Source organism: Pelodiscus sinensis, chromosome 7 (genome assembly GCF_049634645.1).
Source record: "Pelodiscus sinensis isolate JC-2024 chromosome 7, ASM4963464v1, whole genome shotgun sequence".
NCBI lineage: Eukaryota > Metazoa > Chordata > Testudines > Trionychidae > Pelodiscus > Pelodiscus sinensis.
The window spans coordinates 8,445,855-8,470,669 of NC_134717.1; the positions used below are offsets into that span (position 1 = coordinate 8,445,855).

The 24,815-nt window shown below is 45.7% G+C and overlaps 1 protein-coding gene across 4 annotated transcripts in view; it reads left to right on the top strand.

Annotated features, from left to right (window-relative positions):
• Positions 1-24,815, top strand: part of SLC15A2 (solute carrier family 15 member 2) — a 139,318-nt gene that overhangs the window by 104,182 nt on the left and 10,321 nt on the right. For all 4 annotated transcript variants that reach the window (XM_075933107.1, XM_006137688.4, XM_006137687.4 and 1 more), the window contains 11 exons: positions 2,642-2,724; positions 5,343-5,429; positions 7,118-7,207; positions 7,654-7,698; positions 9,866-9,898; positions 11,490-11,578; positions 13,512-13,593; positions 15,632-15,757; positions 16,833-17,000; positions 21,128-21,174; positions 24,430-24,540. In XM_075933107.1, the coding sequence (XP_075789222.1) occupies positions 2,642-2,724; positions 5,343-5,429; positions 7,118-7,207; positions 7,654-7,698; positions 9,866-9,898; positions 11,490-11,578; positions 13,512-13,593; positions 15,632-15,757; positions 16,833-17,000; positions 21,128-21,174; positions 24,430-24,540 (961 nt within the window). The remainder of the gene's footprint in view (positions 1-2,641; positions 2,725-5,342; positions 5,430-7,117; positions 7,208-7,653; positions 7,699-9,865; positions 9,899-11,489; positions 11,579-13,511; positions 13,594-15,631; positions 15,758-16,832; positions 17,001-21,127; positions 21,175-24,429; positions 24,541-24,815) is intronic.

Sequence of the window (24,815 nt, forward strand, 5' to 3'; positions counted from 1 at the left end):
CCCAGGAGGTAGTACCTCTTTGAGGATGTTCCCATCAGAGCAAATTTGCCTATCCCCCACTACACACACTGTTCTTAGTTCCTAGAGGGGCTGCTGTCACCCTCTCATAGGGAACTACATGCAATCTCTGGCCCATCATAATACATAAATTTAGCATAGCCACATAATCCAAACGTATCATAGAACCATAGAGCTGGAAGATACCTCAGAAGGGCATCAAGTCCAGCCTCCTGCTCTAGGCAGGACCAATCCCAACTAAACTAAAACGTAGTCCAGGAAATTACCATATCTGTCTCAGTAATCTCCCTATTGTGGGATGGAAGTTTCTGACAGTGCTTCTTCCTCAGACTGACACAGTTTGCAGCTTGGGGTCGTCTCAGCTTTTTATCCAGTGTTTGCTTCATGACCCATTCACTATTAAGAGATTCCCCGGGGGATTAACTGAGACTGGAGCAACTGCCTCATTTCTGAGCTGTCTTGCTTTGGTTGGCTGGAGTTGCCCACATAATGACTGTTATGGCCTGTTATTATGTGACAGTGATAATATTGTATATTCCTCTTCTGCAGTCTCAGGCACTAGCTGTAATTACACAGTGTCCCAAATCTACCACTTTAACCCACTGTCTTACTGCCAACATATTCCTCTTAGCCATAGCCCTCACAAAATAGCAAATGCTGGCCACTTCTCTGTCTCCATTCCTCAGTGACCAAGAGAAACATCAACTTGTTTGTTTTACTGTTCAGATTGTTAACTACTGGTGAAAACAAGTCTCATTCATTCCCATTATTATGCTGCACTTGAGTTTCGTCACTGTATTGTGCCAGTTCTCTTTCAGATTGTTAGTTTAATTAACAGGCCAAGAGATCATGCCGTTTTCAAAAAATATTGGCTTAGCCGTAACATCAGTGACCTGGAAATTCACTCTTCCAGAGATAATGAACGTGGCATCTTTCTGGAGAGCCTCCAGCAAAGAGAACAGAACAGGACACTAGAAAATATAATCAGCCAACAATTAATGTTGCAGCAACTGATTTAAAAAAAGTGTATTGTGACTGACTCTGAGGAGCTTCCCAGTTCCCACAAGGTTTGTTCCTATCAATTTAAAATACTACCTGAGGTTTCCTACACAAATATATTACAAGTATTTCTAGCAGCGTTCAAGAGCTGGGGAAAACTAACTCGCAAATATTACAGAGTTTCAGTGCACAAACTGTCTGCCAGTCTATTTTCTGATGTGGTTCTCTTCCAGCATTCACTGCATGCTGAAAAAAAGACAAAGTAAATAGGATCTGGGACACTGAATACACACTCTTTACAATGGAAAACTGGAAATCATAGAACCATATGATTAGAAGGGACCGCAGCTTTAAGCCCCTGCCAAGGTGCACTGCATGTGTCTAATGGTTAGGGAAGGGGATTAAAGATTAGAATACGTGACTCTGGGCAAATCTTCTATACTTTTAGCCATTTATGTGCTTCATTTTACACATCTCATTTTACACATCTCATCATTACAATTGTGAGCATTTTGCCTGGACATATAATTAAGGCAACCCTAGAGACTTCATCCTGAACATCCCCAGTTCACATACTTTCGGAAACCTGCTTTGCTGTGCATGTACCCTGTGCTTGGGGAGAATGATTTGGCAGGGAAAGGTCTTTCAAGTTGTCTATCCCATCATACCCAGAGCTGTGAACTTCAGTGAACACCTTGGAATAATTTTTCCAGAGGTTGTGGCGGATTCGACATCACTGACCATTTTGGTTGCAAGATTGGATGTTTTTGGAAAAGATCTGCTCCAGGAGTTCTTTTGGGGAAGCTCAATAGTTTGTGTTATACAGAAGGTAGGACTAGATGATCACAATGGTCTCTTCTGGCCTTGGAATCGATGAACAAACAACTTGGATTGAGGGAAAATGCTAGAAATGGAGGAGAGAGCCAAAATTTGGATGCAGCTTTGCATCTGGATTCTACCCGCCATTTCTAGGGGTTTGTAACTGGGTTTTTTTCTCTCTCTTTATTTTTTTTTAGCCCAGCTTGTTTGCAAATAAGGGCCAGATGCACCATTTAGATTTGGGTCAAGTTTCCAGGTCTAGGGTCGGGTGGCCTTTCTTGCATTCTCAAAATACCAGACATTCCAATATTCCCAGGAATGGCTTGGTGGTGGTGGCAGATCGGTGTAATCTGTAAAATGGTCCCCAGTCGATACAGGACAAAACTACACACAGATGGATAATAAAACAAGTAGAGAGGGGACTGTCCGGTTTAAAATGGGATGAATGGCCTGCCTAGTTCTTGGCTGTTTATAATTTTGCCTCAGATTATGCAAAGTGAGGTTATTTTCAAAGGCTCACATAGGAATGAGGTGCCCCATTGATATCCAAAGGAACCGGGTGCCAAACTGCCCTTCGAGCTCTTGAAAGTGTCTATATGGCGTATGCCAGTGAATACATGAAAATGACATGTTATACTCACAACCTGTGTGTGGAAGGGCACGGGAATATTTAGGTGTTTGTTTTATGCTACATACACCCTGTGTCCAATCCTGCTGAAGTCCCTGGGTGGTCTCTGTGCAGGAGAAGGTCTGTAGCCATACAGAACTGGGAAAAATTCCAGACTTGGGTTCTAATGTTTTACAGGTGTGTTTATTGCTGGAAGTGGAATGTACAAAAAAACTCCGCCACGAGGGAACATCTTACTCGAAGTTTGCCAGTGCATTGGGGTGAGCTTATTTCTGTCCGATCCTTTTTATGCACAGTTCACAGGTAAAAGCACATTGTCATTGGGGGTCAGTTTTGTACCTTTTTGATACAGCCGGTCCCCGAGTTGCGCACAGTCGAGTTATGACCGTTCGCATTTACGACCAAAGCTCCCATGGAGCAGTCGTAAAGGCGGTCCCCGGGTTACAAACGCGACCCGCACTTACGAACAGCGCGGTTGCTATGTAACTCAATGGGGTCCGAGTTACGAACAGATCGAGTTATGGCCAACTGTTTGGTCCATAACTCGTTCGTAACTTGGGGAGAGGCCGTAAAATCATGTAATTTGGAGATTCCCAGAAGCAGCAGCTGGCGCCCTGGGGCCTTTAAACTGCGGCTGGAACACCTCATCGTGTGCTCTGGGTCTGCCCCCTGCCTTGCCCTTTTACCTGAGGCACTGCCTCTTCCAGAAGCGGGGAGCCAAAGTGTCCTTCCACCTTCTGCAAGGGGCCGGCAAATCTGTCAGCCTCCTTGTGTGGCACTGTGAGGAAGGGGGACTCATTTGGGGACAGATTTTGACACCCTTTCTCATGCTGAATGGTGCCTTATTCTACAAGTCATTCCTCTGAGGGCAGTGGGGTGACTTGCTGCTGGAAGCTCCCTCAATCATCCCACCCCTCCCTGCTTGCAAATTGTCCTTAGCACAGGTGATAGAATCTGACCCTTCTGTTTTCTGAGAGGAAACTGAAAAGTCACAGAGTGGCCAAATCGCAGGTTCCGTTTTATTTTATTTGCTGTTCTGTAACTTTTCCAAAGCTGCTGAGTTCAGCAGAGAACAGCAGCACATGTACCCAATGAAGCTCAGACTGATATTGTTATGGTACTGTAACGTGTAGTTTTACTAGGGTTTTTTTTTCCTGGCATGCAAGCAGTGAACCGTCTTTGAAGAAATACTGTGTTTGCCATATAGTTCCTCTGGGAAATTGTTGCAAGCAGCAAGCATTTTCTGTCTGCCTTAATCTCTCTAACTAGCCTCAATCTTTGACCCAGAGTTGATGCTTGGGAACAGGCCATTGGTTTGTCAAGGAGTGGGGTATAAACAAACAAGTCACGCATAGAAAATACTCATTTGTCTTCCGATGGGAAACCAAGCTGCGAGGCCCCCAAATTAGCTCCTGCTCGAGAAAGGGACAAACAGTCCTCCAGAAACGCGGAGTAATGAAAACTCTGGCTGTGTCTACACTTGCACTTTTGTTGGTAACATTTTATCGATCAGGGGTGTGAAAAAATCACACCCCGGACTGACATAAGTTACACCTGAAGAAGCACCCATATGGACTGTGCTTTGTTGGTGGGAGATACTCTCCTGCCACTTAGAGGTTATGCTGACAGGAGAGCGTTCTCCCGTTGGTGTAGAACAGCTCCACAGGACACCTGACTGCAGGGCAGCTGCAGCGGTACAGGTCTATAGTGTAAACGTAGCCTCTGACTATAAAGTTGCTGTAAATAATGAGGCATTTATCCCCTTGTGCCAAGGGTCAAATCAGAGTGTGCTTTCTAAAAAAGAAAAATAAATGCAGTGGAGCTAAGTGAATTTCAAATAAGGAGATTTTTCCTGAGACTGGTCTTAAAACAAGTAGGAAATGATCTGGGAGGCTGGGGTCACATTTGCCTTGGAGAGATACACCAGTTCTCTTAATCATCAGGCGAGGCTTCCCTGAGAGAAGCAGAATCATAAAGAGTCTACCCTGCAATACCTCAGCTTCCACTGACTTCAGTTGAGAGCAGCTCTCTGGAGATAAGAGGGCATGTCTACACTAGGAAATTATTTCAAAATAACTTATTTCAAAATAATAGCTCCCGAAATAACTACTTCAAAATAAGCTTATTCCCCCAGGAAAGCAGGAGTACAGATTTCGAAATAACCGGCCCGTTATTGGTACTGTAGACACTCCGCTTATGATTTTTAAATAAGGGGGGGGGCATTATTTCAAAATAACTCCCTAGTGTAAATCAGGGCTTAGAGGCTCCTAGGTCAGGTCCCAAAGTAAAGAGATCAGGGAGAAAAAAAATTCAATGATGTTCAAAAAAAGGAAGGGATCCAGAGGGTCATTTGGTGGGAGAGCCAGAGGGCTGGCTGCAGGATATGAAGATCAATAATACCCAAATGTGTAGTACTAAGTGAAGGGCAGATCTGGGGCTGGAGTAAGCAGGAAGGTGAAGAAAAGGGGCATAGGAAGATGAGGTAGATTTTGAGGTGAGAAAAATATTGAGGGATTTCATGTGCTGTGTTTCCACACGCAAAGGACAACCACATCCATTTGATTTAGACGAACAGCAAAGCAAGGAAAGTCTCTATGGGAAAGAGAAAGAGAGAGACACAGTGTGTGTCTCCTGTGTAATATGCCTGGCAAAAAAGGCAGCTGCCCCTCGGAACAGAAAGGCAGAGAACAAAGAAAACACGGTTGCATTGTTTTGGGTGGCTGTGGAGTCCGTACTATGGAGGACTGAGAATGTTGAGGGGAGTTTTGAGCTGGGAATTCTCTGTGGACAGGGGGATGAAAGATGGGAGAAGGGTGGTGGTCTGACTGGTTGACATACCCCTAAGTTACACCCATTACTCGTTTCTCCTTCCCACTAGTTTGCTGTTACAAACCGGCTGAAAAACCGCTCCAAACAGATCCCCAGGAGAGAGCACTGGCTGGACTGGGCATCCGAAAAATACTCAGTAAGTGACGACGTACATCGGGGGTGGCCAAGCTGTGCCTCTGGGGGCACACGGAGCTTTTCGCGGCTCCTGGCATAGGGGCCAACTCGGGGCTGCAGCTACAGGCACTGACTTTCCAAAGTGCCAGGCAGGGTGCTCACTGCTCAACCCTCAGTTCTACCCCAGGCTCTGCCCCCACTCCACCCCTTCCCCGAGCCTGCCATGGCCTCGCTCTTCCCCCCTCCCAGAGACTCCTGCAGGCCATGAAACAGATGATTGAGATGGGTAGAAGCACAGGAGCTGAACCAGGGTGCAGGGGGTGCTGCTGCGCCCCCAGACGTGAAGTGGTTTCCATCATATACAGAGTGTACACTTTGCTTCAATGGCTCTAGCACCCGCACTATACAGCTTGTTCCGGCGCCCCTAAGCAGGAGGTGCGGTGACGGAGGGAGAGGTGCTGGTCAGCGGGGCTGCCAGCAGGCAGGCAGCGCTGCGGCCAGGAAGGCAGTGGAGGTGCTGGTCAGGGACAGCTGACATATTACGGAGTCCTTAGCCATGTACAGTGGTAAATTCAGGTAAATCCACCACCCCTGCCTTACCTGGAAGTGGCTGAGTATCCGGTTCTGTAATCCTTAATTAATTCAGTGACCTGGCTCGGGCTGTGTGGTGTCTCAGGTTCCTCGGCTGTAACAGGGACACCTTGTGTCAAGCTGCGTGCCGGTGAGTGAGCAATCACCAGCACAGCAGAGTTTCCCCTTACACAAATATTCACAAGTCTCTGTCCATTAGCGAACGTCAAGCGGTAAAACACAGGCAGTGCTAAAAAATCCATGACCAGCATGATGCAGGGTCTTCAAGGCTTCTGTATGTAAATACGTATATATCTGATTGTCTCTCCTGCCAGCCTCTCTTTAGTACTTGCCCTCCTAATCTCAGATGCCTTAGGAGCAGGACAGGGTCTACATCTGTGCATGTGCAATGGGAAGCTAGCATAGGGGAAGCTATGGAGCTCTGCACACTTCCCCTACCCCAAGTGTCACCCTCGCCACTCCTATTGGCTGGGAACCATGGCCAATGGGAACTGTAGAGGAGGCGCCGGTGGAGGAAGCAGTGCACAGACCTTCTTGGCCACCCTTCCATGTAGGAGCCAGCGAGGGAATGGTGTCAGGAACTGCTTGAAGTAAGCACTGACTGGAACCTGTCTCGTGAGCTGCCCCTGCATCTTAGCCCCGCCCCAGCCTTGCTCTCTCTCCACCCTCTGAACCCTGTGGTCCCAGTCCAGAGCACTCTTCTGCACCCCAAATCCCTCATCCGCAGCCCCACTCCAGAATCCGCACCCTCAGCTGAACCCCACACACCAGCTCTCTTAGCCAGCCCAATGAAAGTGTGTGGGGGTGGGGACAGCAATCAGAGGGGGGGAAGGGGAGACGTGAGTGAGGGCAGGACCTCAAAAAGTGTGGGGCAAAGAGCGGAGCTTGGAGGAGGGGTAGAGCTGTCGTGGGGCAAGGGTGTTCAGTTTTCCGCAAGTAGAATGTGGTCAGCCCTAAACTCTAGGCTCTCTGTATTGCAAATTGTCGGAGTAGCATGTCTGATAAAGCTTTACCACACCCTTACTCGGCGTTAATTAGGGACCGTCATGCACGGGGGACTGAAATTGTTGTTAGTTGTTCCACCTCCATTTTGTCTTTCCACCTGTTTCCTCTTCACAGAAGCAACTGATCAATGAGATTAAAATGGTGACACGAGTTCTCTTCCTGTTCATCCCGCTGCCAATGTTCTGGGCCCTCTTCGACCAGCAGGTAGAGTATAACAAAGTACAGACATTGTGTGGGAGCCGGTTCTGATCTTGGTCATGCCAGTGTAAAGCTACAGTAACTCCATGCAAATCACAGCGCACTGAGGGCTTTGGCAGTCTCATCTCCCCAACAGATATCTGCTTGGCTTCATGAGGCAGCAGCTGCCATTCAGGGTCATCTGGCCTTCAATCTCCAGCATGGTTTCTAGGATAGGGTGGGTGCCAGACGCGGGTGGAAAGAAGGTGCCGGGCCTAAAACAGAAGAAAAAGGGGGTGGAGGGAGAAGGGAAGCAGAGATGGGAGAAACAAGCAAAAAAGATACTGGGAGAATGAGTGAAGGAAGAGGAAGAGAAGTAAGGCCCTTCCAGCTTTCACTTTTTCCTCTGTTTCCTTATTCTCCCATCCCGCAGAGCACACCAGGGTACTTACAATGGCCTCTTTTGTCCTTAGGGATCTAGATGGACTCTGCAAGCCACTAGAATGAATGCAGACTTCGTAAGTACTTAAGATGATTAGGATAGTAAAACTGGTCATAACCTTGGCTTTTTGTAATTAATTGTTCACAACAGTTAAGCCAGCGGCTTTGCAACCTCATAAGAGTCACACTTTGAGAGAATGTCTACACTAGCTCATTAATTCGAGCTAATGAGGCGACCAGAGTTGCAAATGAAGCCTGGGATTCAAATATCCCGGGCTTTATTTGTATGGTCCCATCCGGTCGCCATTTTGAAATTTCACTAGCCCGAACTCACTGCCGTGCGGAGTAACAGTTAATTTAAACTAAGTCCTTACGACTAAGGACTTAGTTCGAACTAACTGTTACTCCTCATTCCACAAGAAGTAACAGTTAATTCGAACTAAGGACTTAGTTCGAATTAACGTTTCACTGCCGCGTGTAGCCGCGCAGCAGTGAGTTCGGGCGAGTGAAATTTCAACATGGCGACCGGATGGGAACATACAAATAAAGCCCGGGATATTTAAATCCTGGGCTTCATGCAACTCCGGTCGCCTCATTTGCCTACCTAGCTCGAATTAATGAGCTAGTGTAGACATACCCTTATAGATTAGGGGAAAAAAAGCTGTAGGTGTACAGATCAGGATTCATGATGCTCATGAACATATGGAAAGAAGTGATGCCTAGTGGACTAAGCCCAGCTCTGGGAGCTGGGACTACCTGAGTTCTAGCTCTGTGACCATGGGCAAGTCACTGACTTCTCTCCCTCAGGTGTAAAACATGGGGCTGTCATGAGGATAAGTTAGTTCATATCCAGAAAGTCCTATGAAGACATGACTTGCAAATGGAAGAGTGTGCAGCCAGGTATAAATGCATGTCAACCGTCTGGGTCAGGATTTTATCGACAGGCCCCCATTTACAGATGTCCGTGCTGTGCTTAATTTGTAAGGCTAGAGGTGCCGGGGTCACACCATTTTTACTTTCGTAATTGATGGAGCAAGCCCAGAGGGCTTATGAACTGCTAAACCTCGAGGTGCTGGGACTTATCCTAAGCAAGATGGCACAAATTAAGCCATGCACGTGTCTCAATAGGCCATCCAGATCTTAGAGGCAGACACACATATCAGTACTAGGGCTTGCAAATGCCTGTTTCCTTGGTGGATGTTTCGTTTAAACTCCAAAGTGTGAGCCTTTCGAACACTGGGCCCATGGCAATTGTCACTAGTTAGGGTAATTAATCCAAGTGAAGCATGAAAAGATTTCAACATGGTATTTTAGTCCTCCCTCCCAGAAAGGAAAGTCAATGAAAGTTCACGCGGCCCTTGCGACTGGTAACTAGGAACATTGTAGTATGTGTTTCTGTAAGCGTGTGTTTAATGATACATTAATGAACCAGATAAGAATCAACAGTGATTACTAAACATTCTCTGGTTGAAAACAAAACGGTTCAGCACTTTTTGTCCCAACAGTTCCTATGGATTTTTGGATTGTATATCAATCTGTCCCACTTCCTCTGTGCACCTCAAGGGGAAACTGCCTTTGTAAGGCTTTCTTAGCATTACTCTGTGTAATAACTCCCTTGGTCCCCCAGTCAAGCATTCTCCTTCAGTAAGGAGAGAGCACTAATAAGAGAAAGGAAAGTCATATCTATTCCTGTGTGAGTTGAAATACGCGTCGGCTCTTATTTTTTAATGACAGATTAGCACACCGTCTACAAACTGATGGGAGGAGGGGGCATTTCCCTGCTACAGGATAGTTAGCTTTGTAACTGTGTGCACAGCAATTTTAACTCTCTCAGAGTCTGCTGTCTGCCATTTTGGTTCATTCCATTATGGATGATGGGGGGAAGCTCAACATTTGAATTTAAATCTGGATTCCAAAATGTCCATTCTTCCTTCCCTACCAAGTTTAGAACTATAGGGGCATTAGCTTCCACCGTTATCAAACAGCTTCTAGGGATTGGCTCTCACACAGTTGCCTGCCATCCAGGGCTTCATGTCCCTTCTGTAAAAGGATTCAGTTCAAACCACTTCCTGAGAAGAGAAATATCAGGGAGAACAAAGCATCCAGCGTTCAAGCAAAAAGGGAAAGCACTCAAAGCCAGTTCAGCTACCCAGGGCTGCGTTATGGGCTGTTGGCTTAGTTGCTCTCAATAAACATGGTGTTGTGTTGTGTTTACTAATCAGTTTGAATGTCTGTATATTTCAGGGAGGTGTAGTCTTTCAGCCAGACCAAATGCAGGTAAAAGAAGCATGGTCCTCGTAAATGTCCTGTCTTTTTTATTCATATTTCACTCAGGCTACGTCTATGCTGCAGCGCTATTTCAGGATACCAGGGGTGTCCCGAAATAGCTATTCCACATCTTTTAAATGCACCCGTTATTTCTAAATATAACGGGCTTGCTATTCTGACGTTCCTGCAAACCTCATTCCACGAGGAGGAAGGGACGTTTCGGAATAGTGATTTATTTCAAAAGAAGTGCTGTGTAGACAGCACTAAATTTTGAAATAAGCTATTTTGAAATTGACTCAAAATAAGCTACACAATGCATAGCTCAAAGTATGTAGCTTATTTCGAGCTATGGGTGCAGTGTAGATGCACCCACACGGTCAAGTCCTGCTCTCACTAAAAGACAATGCAACATTCCTATTGACTTTAGTGGTGCAGGATCAACTCCGTAATTTGCTATGAATTTGGTGAAACTTAGTTCTCTGGCCTTCAATCTCCCCTTAGCTCTGTGGGGGGATTTCCTGCCCTGTCAGGTGAATTTTGCTGAGTTCCTGTGAAACAAGGCACTTCAGCGGGAATTCATAGAGTCACAGGAATGTCGGGCTGGAAGGGGCCTCAAGAGGTCATCAAGTCCAGCCTCCTGCTCTGAGGCAAGACCAAATGATTGTGCTGCAGCCGTGTTATGCTGGCATAATGTGGGTGAGCACAGAAGGTTTTGCTAACCAGTGGAGAGCGGCTACTCCCCACCTCAAATGCAGACAGTGTGTCAAGGGCGTGGATTGGGGGTGAGATGTGGGGCCCTGGCTTTTCTCTCTTCGCTGCCTCATCATAATGGTTCCTCAGGGGCTTTGCAGCCAAGGTCCTATTGGGTCCCTGAGCTGCTCCAACAAGCACTGATGGTGGGACTAGCCCCCAACAATCCCCACCTAAAAAAAGGCACAAGCCACATCTCCTTTCCCCTGATCCCTTGGCTGCACTCAGCATCTCTGCAGCAGCCATACATTCTCACTCCTCCCTGCCAGAAAGGGGAAGTTTTAAGCCGATTACAGCACTTGTGGGCTCTCTAGGAGTGACTGAGCTACTTCAAAGAAATTCCAAGTCCTCTCTCTTTCCAGAAGAGCAGCTGCTCCTAGGAGACTTCTGAGCAGATGGGAAGCAGGCTGTGTTGGAAATTTCACAAAGTCTCTCTCTTCTTGAGGTTTTTTAGCCTAATATTGAAAAGCCAAAATTTTTGCAGCATTGCTGATTAAGCAGCTGAATGTTGGGGGCGATTCCCTAAACAGAGCTCTGAACCTTTGGAAATCCCCCCCCATCTCTGTGATCAGCATGTTTCCTTGCGCACATAAAAATGTTCTGCCTCAGCTTCCCCATCTGGAACGCTGGGCTCATCTCCTGGGGTGTTGTAAGGATGAATATATTCATGTCTGTGTGAACCTTAAATCGATCAAGCTATTGAAGTGCAAAGTACAATTACATTGCTGAGGGGGGTTTTGAGTGATGGGGGCTTGTGTCATTCCTATAATGGCATCAGTTCAGTGTTATGGGTTTAATTACTGTAAGTCACTTTGTATTGCCTAATCTTGCCCATTCGTTGGTGTTGCAGTTCTTGAACCCACTCCTGATTTTGATCTTCATTCCCATTTTCGATTTTGTCGTCTACCCCCTGATCAGAAAGTGCAGATTTAACTTCACGTGAGTATTGGGGGCAGTGCACACAGCCAGCTTTGTATTCCTTCGCAGCTTTTTTTACCCCTTGAAAAATAAATGTATCTGAGCCGATGAGATATATGAGCTTCCATTCATTGCGTACCTATTCTTGCTTCTAACTTAGCCTCTGTCCTGGAGCATTTGGCAGCTAGTCCAGGGACGTTAGAGAGGGAAAAGACCATTTAAGTTGGCTCTTCCTGCTCCGTACTAGGGGTGGTTCCTTACTGAGGGTGCAGATTGCTCCCAACTGAGCTTTGTCTAGTCCAGTGTAAATGTCTCATGTAATGGGGATTCCCTGAGTCTTGGCAGAGTGTCTCAGGTGCTGGCAGAACTCACTGACAGTGAATTTTCCCTGGCAGTCAGTCTCATCTCTCCCTTTCTTCATTTCATCCCAGATCTCCTCGTTGCAATCTCTTGCCCAACTCTGCACAATCACCCTCCTGTTTTAGGGCCTGATGGAGGCTTTCCCCACTTCGGCCCTTCCAGGGAGGAAGGGAGCTAACCTCATTGGCAGTCCGTGTGTTCAGGACTCTTCCACAAACTTCGGTGGCCCTTGGATCCGGCCCTGAGTGAGCAAGCAGCTTGTGTGGCAACGTACAGAGAGGGCTAGAAGCCGTGCCCACTTGCCAAGCGGTGTCACAGCCTCACACCCCCAGATGCACCTCAGAGTGGTAGGAAGCATTTTGCCTTCCTGAGACACGATGTCCTCTGGCGTGCACCTTGGAGCAGCGCTCCTCTGCCCAGCCTCAAAGGGCCTTACCCTGGAAGCCACATTATAACAGGTTCTTCAGCCACTCTATCCCCGAGTCCTTAATTGACATGCGGATTAAATGTCATGCCACAAACAGAGGGTAGAAAGGCCCATGCTCCGGACCCTGCTCCATCTTAGTGTCCTATTGTCGCTAACAAGAATCCTATTAAATCGGAGTGAAACTCACTTTCCCTTCCCAAGACATGGGTCTTGACAAACCAATACCTTGTCTTGCACTAACATCTGCTAGTACCTGCCCTGCATTGTGCAAGGTCCCAAAAGGATTCCACCAGGCTGCAGAGGTCTGCATTGCTAGAGCCTAACGCAGGATCAGGACCAAAATGGGTTAATCTTTTACAATAGCATAAAGAGTCAGCAAGTGTTTTTTGTTATCCAGATTCACTTACCTGAGAGACAGGCTCCAACTTGAGAATTTGACTCCATCACTGGAATTCCAACAGCCCAACATTCTAGGACCCTGTGCGTTATTTGGATATAGAGCCACGTTTGGATATTGAAAAGGCTAAGTGTCCAGAGTTGGCTTGGTTTGAGACTTGCACCAATTTAAATATTCAGCCTGGACCTGACTTCAGATCTCACTTTAACTGGTCACGTCAGCAGAACTTCTGTGACGCTGGGGAAGTTACTTTCAGTTTACACAAAGTACAGCAAGCCAGGTCTGAATCAGATTCTAAATGTGTTTGCATGAGCAATAACAGCACAGATGATGCAAATGGTTGGAAGTTTTGATGAGGCAAACTATATTTTTGTTCTTGAAGTCTGCAGCTAAAGAGCCTGCTACATTTTTCTCTTTCCTCAAAAGGACTTGAAGATAGATCATTTGTGGTGCTTCTTCCAACATTACAAGTTAACATAATGCCAAAATCTATTCCCACTAGAAGAGCGAGGAACTAAATAATATGAAACCTGCAAGCAAAGAGGTTTTTTATGGCATATCAATTTTAATTGGCTTCAGTGCTGGCCTTGTACTGTATATTAGAATAGTTTGAAATAACATGATTGCCAATTTCAATAGCACATCATCCACAATGCCACCTGTTTCGACAGTTTAATACACGACTTTGGAATATCTTTAACTAGGAGGGATGGTATTACACATTTTACATTACATTTTTATTAATGAAATCTCTTCCATTCTCTCTGCAGGCCTATTAAAAAAATGTCAGCAGGTATGCTCCTTGCAGCTCTGGCGTTTGCAGCAGCAGCCGTTGTAGAAGTCAAAGTAAATGTAAGTATGAAGCAGTTGCACATGCGAAGATACCCACAAATCCACATAGATACATAGCTTCTGTAGGCCTATTTTATTAATGTCCATTGGAGAATACTCTTCGCAACGCATTATACAGCTTGATTTCCTTCATTAACATATGCCTGTGGGCTGTTTGCATTGTTTGGATATGGATTCATATACAAACACTGTAACACTTTTAATAACTTATCACCTTGTCTGTTTCTCCCTCCTTTTAATCTTTGCTATTCTGAAGTACCAATCATCTGTATTGGAGTATAGTATATAGGGCTTTCTATCATCAAAGTGCTTTATAAACATCTAATTAACACTAGTGGCTATTTCCAAATAGGTAACATTTCCTATCTTTTGTTGTTTTAACCTACCTGTGTTTAGGTAGAGATGTTTTTGTTCATTTCCTCATGATTACATTCGGTTTAGATTTGTTTGAATGGATAATTCTTTCAATAAAAATGGGTTTGAATGTACTCAGGCTTATTTAGTTACAGTCATCTGTAACTGATAAGGCTGTCCTATTTTCTGTTGGTTTTTCTCCCCCTCCCCAATGGCTGTATGTTTGTCAATTTCTGTATGTTTGTCATACAACTATTAGTTGTTTCTAGGCTGTGTGTGGCTGGTACTTTGCAGACACAGGTTGATCTTTTTTATACAAAATTAATAAGAAATTCATTTTTAAACATTTCCACTGAGGCTGATAAAAGACTCAACCCTCGAGATGTTTTTGATCATGGAGTAACCCCTAACTTGTTATGACCCATAGACCTGGACTTTGATTTATTGCTCCTCTCATAAAGCCATTCAAAGCACTTGCTGAAATGAGATTTTGAGGGTTTATTTTCCCTCCCCATTCTGTACCCCTTGCTTAGACAAAGGCAAAACCCTGTCACTGAAATCAATGAGAGTTCTGTCTGAGCATCAGTCCCAGTGTGTGGTTATTTCCCAATGAGGAATTGCACCCTTGTGTGAAGAACAGACTCCATAGGTGGTTTTGTCATTCACATCTCTGTCAGAGAGATCTGATTTAAACATCGGACCAAAAAATCAGAACCAACCCCGGCCATGACAGCGTTCTTTGCAGTCACCGAAAAGTAGGGTGTGCTAGTTAAAAACAGACTGTGCTGATTTGCTTTAGATCTGCAAATAATGTCTGCCAGATGGAGGTTTCTGAAAAGTGTGTTCTCGCAAATTATTTCCGACTAGCAGACTTACCCGGTGTTGCCCAGGTCCTTAAGGGCTGGTATTACACATTTTACATTACATTTTTATTAATGAAATCTCTTCCATTCACTCTGCAGGCCTATTAAAAAAATGTCAGCAGGTATGCTCCTTACTGGTGCCAGTAAGAGCTCTCTCCCCCTTCCCCTGGTCCCTCCCAAGCTGACAGGGGCTGTCTCCCTTCCCCTAGCCCCTCCTGGGTCGGTGGGGGCTCTCTCTCCCCACTGACCCCTCCCAGGGTAGGGGAGAGGGGGAGGCAGCAAGAGCTATCTCCTGGGCAGGAAGCCCCACTTACCCTTTTCTGGTGGCAGGCAAAATGGCAGAGCCAGGGCCACTCCCTTGGTGGTGTGGCTGTCCCCAGTGGCCACCCAGTAGGATGGCTTTCCCCTGAGGACTCGCTGCGCCCCCAGTGGCCACTCTCATGTCATGTCCCTCGAACAGCAGCCCCTCCCTTTGCGCATTATGGAAAACTGTCCTTTTCCCAGGGCTTCCGGTTGGTCTTGCACAACCAAACCCTGCCCGTGCTTTAAGTTAGGAGAAGAGGAAGCTCCTGCCAAATTTGGTGGCCTTTGCTCTTACCGTTTAGGAGGAGTTCTTGTACAAACAGTTCCTACCAAGTCAACTTTTCCTAAATTAGGGTTATAATCAACTGTCTCAAAGTCCAACTTGTCTCGAGGAGAGGACGGGGAACTGGCAACCTGACACCGTTGTCGTGGCAGAGAGAAGCTATACGTTGGGCGGTATTAAGCAGCTATAATAAAGGACACAACTAAGCACTTACAGAGCATTTTGTTTTCATCAGGAAACTGCAATGCCCCCACTTGAACCAAAAGAAAGTTTAATTCAAGTCCTGAATTTGGCAAATGAGAAAGTTCAAGTGAAAATCCAAGGCCAAGACCTATTTCAGCAGCCCGTGGAGGCCTTTCAGGTAAGAATATATTTTGGCAGTTAGGGTCTGAGGCAAAGTCAGTTGAAACCAAAAAGATTCTTTCCACTGATGTCAAAGGCCTAGAAGAAGCCCTGATACAGTGGCAGTAGGTGAGTAATGGCACCTCAAATAATGTATGCAGCATATATTAGCCCAAATTTGTATTCTCCTAAATTGCATTCATCGTACATGGACTTCGTAATGCACTGAAAGTTCAGGAGTCATCTCGGCAGGCAGTCCCTGCGGCTCCCACATGAAAGAGGAAGCATTCACACTCCCATATGTTTTTTGAGACTCTGAAATCTGTTATCTTGCACTCTCTGAGTCAGCCCTGCCTGGAAAGAGAAGCACAGAGCCACCTTCTAGAGACAGAACACTGTGTCATCGGTGGCAAAATTTAAACAGAGATTTTCTGAGTTGCATTGAAGCAGAAGATGAACAGATGGCTAATTGCATTCACCTATAATTAGGAATAAAGGATAATTGTCCTGGGATAAACATGTGCAGAAGGAAAAAAACAACCTCATATTCAGTTTGTCTCTCTCATTGCTTAGATGTAAATAAAATGTCACTTCTGGGATATGGATTTTGGAATTTACATGTATTTACCCAGAAAGAATAAAAGAAAGGGAAGGGAGACAGGTTATTTAAACTTGATCCTGGCAGCTTAGCGCTCTCTCCTTGCAGGATCTCAAGTGCATTGGGCACCGGCTTTGTTAGGTGTTCAGCATGGTAATGCATCAGCCACTGACGACCCATAATTTCTTTGTAACTAGAGAGCTTGTTGAGTGGCGCAACAAATCCAGGGGAAGATCTGTCCTGCAGTAGCAGTGAGCAGAGAGAATAAGGTCTGGGCAGTGAATCGCTCTGAACAGGCTACTACCAAGCACATAGGTCAACACAGGCCAGTTACCAAGAAGGCTGAGATGCTTGCTGATAACCTTACTATACCAGCCCCCATCAATCGGCCTCTACAACTTTCCTGGAAGTCGGAATGGGATTGCCGTTCCCCAAGAAGATCTTGATCTCTTCTCTCATGTAGAAAATATGTAACCGCCTGTTTTTCTCTTCGCAGGACCCTGCTGAGTATTCCAAATTAACATTGACTGAAACACAACAAAGCCTTATCTTTGAGCTGCAGTCCTCCCCAGGATTACAGTCCATTTTTAGCCACCCCGTGAAGGAAAAGTCCGTATACAGCTTACTTGTCCACAAGTCAGAGGGAAGCCTAACGACCCATTTAGTAAGTGAAGAGTAAATACAGTGTTAATGCAATGGCTGAGATGATGGGACGAGGTGACGGGTTCATTAATTCACTCGCTCAGATGCAGTTGCAGAGTCTGATTGCTCTCAGATGCTGTTAACTTGACTTCTCAGTGAGCAGCATGAAATCTGCAGAGGGACTAGCAGATTTTATGGCATGTGTGTGGCTGGGCATTGTTTAAACTGGCGAATGCTGCAGCAAGGGAGCACGATGGTGCCTGCTGGGCCACTGACCGGAGAAGATAAGGAAGCCGAGAGTCTGAGCTTCTATACAGCAGTGACGTTAAAAAGAGACTCTTGAGCAGGCACCAAATAAAAACATCAATGGAATGTTAGTAGCCTGGTTATTACAAGTCTTTACTAAACCCACACAGAAGGCCCATTAGTTTTAATTGAACTGAACAAACAATTAAGCTAGTGTCTCTCTGCAGTTTTGGGAATTGATGCAATGGCTTTGGAGCTTAATTTAGGGTCAGATTCTGATCACCGACATAAAGCCAAAGAAACTCTGTTGAACTGAATGGAGTTACTCCAGATTTGACCTTAGGGTAAATGTGATCAGAATCGGGCCTTGTGTAGAACTACACTTCTTCCTAGGAGTCCTCAGTCTTCTCACTCCGGTGTTGCCAGCCCCCATGCATTTGAAAGCAGCGCATTAACCCCCTTCCCCCAAATCACAACAGTGGCTTTAAAAATCCAGATTTGTTTGTAAAACAATCAGTTTGCCTCTGAAGTTAATTCTCATGGTCTTTTGGGGTTGTGGAGCCTTTGAGCTGCATCTGGGTCCCTTTCTCAAGCTTTTCCCCACAAGCATAAAGACTAGAAACTTGCTTTAAGCCCTCCATCCCCAAACCTGCAACTCATATGAGATCTCTTGATTCAAGAAGCTGGGCCTTTATGAAAAGCACCACAAGCAATGTTCCCTCTAATTTTTTTCTATCCATGTGAGGAATAAATTGTGCACTCAGACATGTGCGGATGTGCACCATCAGCAGAAAGACCCACTGCTGGCTTTGGGCGCTGTGGATGCTCTGCTAATCAGCGGGGCATATTTGAATCTCTTACAGGGAACACTGGCCACGAGGCTTGTGATAAAATCCCAAGAGTTGGCAACACAGATCTCTTGTCATCGTCTCCCTTAAAAGAATGATGAAGTACTGTGTTGGCTTGCAAGCCTGTGCTCAGAAGAGCTTTGAGAGCAGCTCTGAACAGGACAGGGTTCAGTGCTTCTCAGCATCACGTGTAAATTTTAGGGCCGGCTTGGCTCCTTGGCTGCAAGCCCTACTCTGCCTTGATCCTGGAGACATCAGGGCAGCCATAAAGAGAAACATGGGAGCAGCTAGGAAAAGCTGACTGTTCCTTTGAGCTTATGACCCAGACAGAACTCTGGGGGCAGGGTTTAAAGTCAGAGATCATCATTTCCCCATCCAGTTCAGCTGCCTCCAATACAGGAGGGACAGATGCAAATTTCGCACTTCAGAAGATGTTTATTTTTCTTAAGCCTGGGGTCCACCTTATACTCTCATTCAAGCTGCAGGCACTGGGCCGGCTTTATCACAGGCTAAATTCTGTGATGTCCGCGGAACTGAACTGCTGGCACTGAGAGCAGGACACATCTCAGGCTATGTCTATACTCGCGTCTTCTTGCGCGAGTAATATGCAAATGAGGCTAAGCGTGGAATATCGCCGAGCCTCATTTGCATAACTAATGAGCCGCCATTTTTGGAGAAGAGGTTCTTGCACAAGACGGAGCTGTCTACACTGCCCCTTTTTGCACAAGAAAAACCCTTTTGCGCAATGCCGTTCTTCCTCTCAAGTAATAGGTGTAATGGCATTGCGCAAGAGGCTTTTTCTTGTGCAAGACGGGGCAGTGTAGACAGCTCCGTCTTGCACAAGAACCTCTTCCGCAAAAATGGCAGCTCATTAGTTATGCAAATGAGGCTCGGCGATATTCCACGCTTAGCCTCATTTGCATATTACTCGCGCAAGAAGACGCGAGTGTAGACATAGCCTCAGTGTCCTTACATGCTGCTGGCTTTGCCCATTGTTGACACAGGCCCATAGGGCTTTCCTTGGGAGAGCCAGCCGGGAGAAACTTTCTGTTCTCCCACCTTTGGAGCCCCTCAACTATATAGATAACAGCATCAGATCAAATTGATTTCTTTAAGTCCTATGAATCCACCACTGAAATAAATGCTGTAATTATTTATTATACACGTGTTTATTCTCCGTTGTGACCATTTATTATGTATAGATAATCATACAGCACCAAAACAGTGGTTGGCCTTTTATAGACTTGTCAGAAGATAAGGTTCTTGCCCTCAAAAACTCAGTCTAATCTAGCACTAAAATTGTGTGTGTGTTTGGTGGGGGGAGGGGGTGAATGTAAAAGGTTTGTATTTCTTTGAGGTAAACCTGTATTCTGATCACCTTATGCATGGCATAGGCTAGGGATGTTAAAATGCATTTATTTAGATAAACATGTAACCGCTGAAAATTTCATGTGGGGGAAAGCGGCTCCCACAGAGCTGTTTGGCCCGCAGGGGCAGGGAGGGGGGAGAGGGAGAGGCTGCGTGTAACCATGAAGGTTAACTGATGATGGATTAACTGTGTACACGTTAACACTTTCACATCCCTAATACATGCCACATCTTTGGCTGCTGTAAATTGGCATAGCTCTATTGACATCAATGTCCCTGAAACATCAATGGAGCTATGCTGGTTGAGGATCTGTCCATACAGTTTTATTACTGCTTTGAGTAGGGACTGTGTTTTCCCCCTGTCTTTTCCAGCCCTGAGCACACAATTGGCCCCCCTCAAATAAAAAGAGCCAATATGCTTAATCTTAGAGCTGCTGCTTTGATTCTCATCTCCAGGGCATATTTGTGTGCCCTCCTTATGCCCCTTTGGGGGTCCTATCAAGCAGCTGCTTATGGGGATCATAAAATGATGATTAACTGAAGGGTTACAATAATGACTCGAGGGCTGAAGAAAATGCCTTAGTGTGAAAACCTTAAAGAGTTCAACCTTTCACATATCCAAATGAAGATGCAGAGGTGGCTGGATTATGGTGCATAAGCGCCATCACGGGGAGAAAACACTGGGTACTAAAGGGCTCTTTAATCTAGTGGAGAAAGACGTAACAAGAACCAGTGGTGAGAAGTTAAAGCCAGACTAATCTGAATTAAAAAGAAGGCATAGACTTTTCCCAGAGAGGGTGATTAGCCACTGGAAGAAACCGCCCAAGGAAGTGATGGGGTAGCCACCTCTTGGTATCTTCAAATCTAGACTGGATGCCTTTCTGGAAGATAAGCTTGTGTCAAATATAAGTTGTGAGCTCAATACTGGGGTAATCGGGTGAAATTCTATGGCCTGTGCTACCAGGAGGTCAGACTAGGGGTATGTCTAAACTACATCCCTCTGTTGAAAGAGGGATGTAAATTAGGCAAATAGAAAGTGCGAATGAAGTGGGGATTTAAATATCCCACTCTTCATTAGCATAATGGCGTCCGAGCGCTTTTTCGAAAAAGGGGTTTTCAAAACCCTTAAACTGCAGCATGGGCTTAAACTGCAGTGAGGGAGGTTTAGGCTGGACATTAGGAAAAAGTTCCTAATTGTCAGGGTAGTCAAACATTGGAATAAATTGCCCAGGGAGGTTGTGGAATCCCCATCTCTGGAGATATTTAAGAGTAGGTTAGATAAATGTGTATCCGGGATGGTCTAGATAGTATTTGGTCCTGCCATGAAGGCAGAGGACTGGACTCGAAGACCTCTCGAGGTCCCTTCCAGTCCTAGTATTCTGTGATTCTATGATTGAAAAGTGAAAGCGCTGTCTAGACGTGGTTCTTTCGGGGGGGAAAAAACCCTTTTTTGAAAGATCCCATAGTTGATCTAATAGTCCCTTCTAGCCTTAAAACCTATGAATCCTGTTCCCATTGGAGTCAACAGGAATTTGGTCATTGACTTCAGTAGGGCCAAGATCCCATGCCTAGGGCCTGATTCAAAGCTTCAGTGGACTTTGGATCAAATTCCTAATTCCCCTGATTTCTGCTCCTTCTCCTCCTTTGAAAGGCAGCAATAGTAATTCTTTATCTGATTTATTTCTAGATTGCAGACATGGCAACAAAACCAGCCAAGGGGCTGTCAGCTGTCAGGTGGGAATTGCTTTTGGGTTGTGTTTTTGGTTCTGTCTAACTGGGTTTGGAGATAATGTAACTTGGATGCCCTCCTCAGCCCGAGTTTGAATCCAATCAATATTCCCAAGTAAAAAGAGTCTTTAGGGGTCAGCTGCTTTGGCTCAGTCCCCAATGAGCCATAAATTCTCATCAAACTTGCCTTGCAGACTCAGGTATTATTAGCAGTTACCACCTAAGAAGTTCAGCATTCAGATGACCCCCTCCCAAAAAAACCCAAACAACCCCCAAACTGCTTTCTTGTTGCTCTGAAGGAGGAGGACACTTTCCCCCACAATTGCACCTGACCTGATAGCACCAGGGAGTGAGTGCTGGGAGGTTGCATGAGCTCACAGGTCCTGTCACTGCTGCTCTGGAAATTGCTCAGCTCATGATGATCATTCACCCCAACCCCTCTGGACCCTGACTCTTCCCTCTCCTGCACCTTGTGCAGTGATTAACCCAAGTGGGCGTCCACAGCTATCAACCCAGAATTCTCCATTCCATGCAGTGGTGGAGTTTGACCTTCCATGTTGCTCAGGTGTAAGGGATTACACAAGGTGTGGGGCAGCAGCAAATCAGGCCCCCAAGAATGGGTTCTGTACTGGCACTGAGGTTAATGGGAGGCTGCCTAGAGTTCCCCTACTCAGCTTTGCCCCCTGGCACACAGTTAACCTGGCTTTTCCCCTTGCTTCAGTGCTCCCTGTGGAGTTCTGCAGACATCACAGTTGAAGGCTTTTCATCTCAGTGGTATTGGCTAGGGCACCCATGCTCGGCTTCCAGCTCCCCAGCTATTGCCTGTCTTGAGGGGGAGACACGCACCTCTCTCCCTTCTGACCGAGGTATTCCTAGGACAGACAAATACCCTGGGACATCTGCTTGCCTTCCCTTCAGAGACAGAGAGCAGTAGCATTGCTATGGATATCAGTCACCACCCGGCTCCTTCTATGTCAACGGACTTCGTTCTTCGGGTGACAGCAGCGCAGAGAAAACCATGAATGAACCCACACTCAGATTAATAAGCTTCATAGAGTTCACCTCAGCTCTCACCTAAGCTCTGCCAAGGATGGTCTTTTCATACCTCGCCTAAGGGGCAGCCTTGTGATTACAAGGTCGTAGGAGCTTCAGATCAGAACAAGCACGCAGTGTTATGAAACCTAGTTGGTCAAGTCTTCCCAGTCCTCCCCTCCATGGGCCTATGGGCCTATCCATGGGCTGGATCAGGAAGAAGGCCCAGGGTTATTTATCCAAAATAAATCCAGTTGGAACAAGTATGTGCATTTCCCCCCACGGGGGTGACCTCCACATGTTGATAACAGAGGAAGTTCATTAACCTCCCCACCTCCATACTGCAGTAGGTACATACAGTGTCACATCAACATCTTCACAACTGCATTTATAATGTTGTGTACTCCAAAAGTGCTGATCCTCATTCAGTAGGGTTTAATTTAGATCCATCAGATTGGTTCAGTACCTTATAGCATATTGAGAATCTGTCACGTGCTGATCTGTCCTGGCTGCAACCTCTTTTCTTCCACTTCCTTCCTCCTGTGTCCAGAGCAGGTGCAGTCAGAGCCCAGACTCTTTAAATTACCTGCCCAGGACTCTCAGGGCTGCCTGGAAGATGTGGGGTGCAGCCTGCTCTGGGCAGTGCTGAGGCTGGCTGCCCCCACCCCGCCCCTTCTGGCTGCGGCCCCACACAGTCTCCGGACAGAGAGTGTTAGTTGTTGCCTTGTGAGTTAGCTGACTCGAGTAGCACTTTTGAAACAACTCTGTGGGAGTGTCAGTAGAGTTTGAACATCACAGGAAAATATTCTTAACAGAGCTAACGAGGAAGGTTTTTTTAAATTATCATTTTCCTGGAGAAAATTCTAACAAAACACAAATCTTTTCATTTTCATTGAATTTTATCTTCAGTGAAATCCCTCAACATTTTGAAAAAAAATTTGGTTTGAAATAAGGGATAAGGAATCTTTCGGAAAAGGTTTTATTTTCCGCAAGATCAGCGTCTAGACTGGCGCTTTTCTCCGGCAGGGCTCCATGCTGAAAAGAGTGGCAGCCATTTTTATGCTAATGAAGCGCGGGAGATTTAAATCCCCGCTTCATTAGCAATTGCGATACGTCTAATTTACATCCCTTTTCTGAAAAAGGGATGTAGTCTAGACGTAGCCTTTATGTTTTCCCTGCCCCAGTTTTTGGCAACTTGAAAACAGCAAAATTTCAACAAATTAGGCAAACATCTTTGCTTTTACTGAAAATTTTCTCCTGGCCACCTAAAATTGTTCAGTTTTTGGCAGCTGAAATAACATTGTTTTTTTGATGAACACTCCTAAATATTATATTGAAACGGACCTTGCTATGGAAAATTCCATGTAGCTGAAAAAGCCATTTTTTGTTTAAACTTTTTTTTTAACCAGCTCTAATGGTTAGGCCTGGTTTGTACTTAATTGTTTTCCATAATAATTATTTCTGTTAGGAGTGTGGGAGAAAACAATCACACTCCAGGCCAATGTTCCCTGTAATCTTTTCCATCGATGGGCAGAATAAATTTTATGTGCACCAAGGCATGTGCGAATGTGCTCCACCTATAGAAAACCCAGCTGTGGGCACTCTGCTAATCAGCTGGGTGGCATTCAAATTTCTCTTGAACAGCTGCACAAGCACATAGCTTACAGGGAACTCTGTTTGTGACTCTCATAGAAATGCAGGCAAAAACACAGCTATCCCATTACACTGGCAAAAACATGGCCAGTATAATGTATTTCTCTCCAAATTGGTATACACTATCCAGACAAATGCACTGCCAGCACGAACCACATGTCTATGTGGAGGGCTTGGCAGTACAGCTGCACTGGTAAACCCTTTCTAGTGCAGATAAGGCCTTGTTTCCTTGGAAGAAGACAAATCTCCTTCCTCTCGAAGCAGACGTGCCTGTCAGTCTATGAAAGTGTCTCAGCAGAGATTGTTTGCAAGTTCCAACACCTGAGTCATAGGGCAGAAAGGGGGTGCGGTAACAAACCACTCTGGGGAAAATAAGGGGTTAAATTGTATGAGAGTGGGAAACAGTCATTGTAGAATGAACAGGTGGGCAATAGCGCAGGCTTAAAAGCATCTGGCAGGCCACAACAATTAAGAGCTAAAGCGCATTAGGAGAGAATGAGTAGCTCATGTAAAATATCTACTGCTGTATTTCTCTGGATTCATATGACACCATAATAAAATATGGCTTCTTTGCAGATTCATTAATGCTTTGGACCAAGATGTCAATGTCACCTTTGACACAGAGCAGATCATCAGTGTGACAAAGAACTACAGTGTTTCACATTACACAACCGTAGAGAGGGGAAAGTAAGATTCCTTAACTGGGCTACATCTAAAGTCCTTTCGGTCTGGTGGGGAGGGGCTTTTCTCGGGCTAACACAAAGGTCCTTTACCCACTATCTCGCCATTTGCTCACTACGTGTGTAAGAACAGAAGCATTGGCCAAGTGGAGAGCAGAACCAGAACCTTGTCCCGTTTGTTTAGATGCAGAGGGAAGTGGTGCGGTTACTCCACAAGGTGTCCAGCAGACCAAGGTCCCTTTGTGAGATCCAGAGTCTGATTCATTCACCATCTGGTCAATG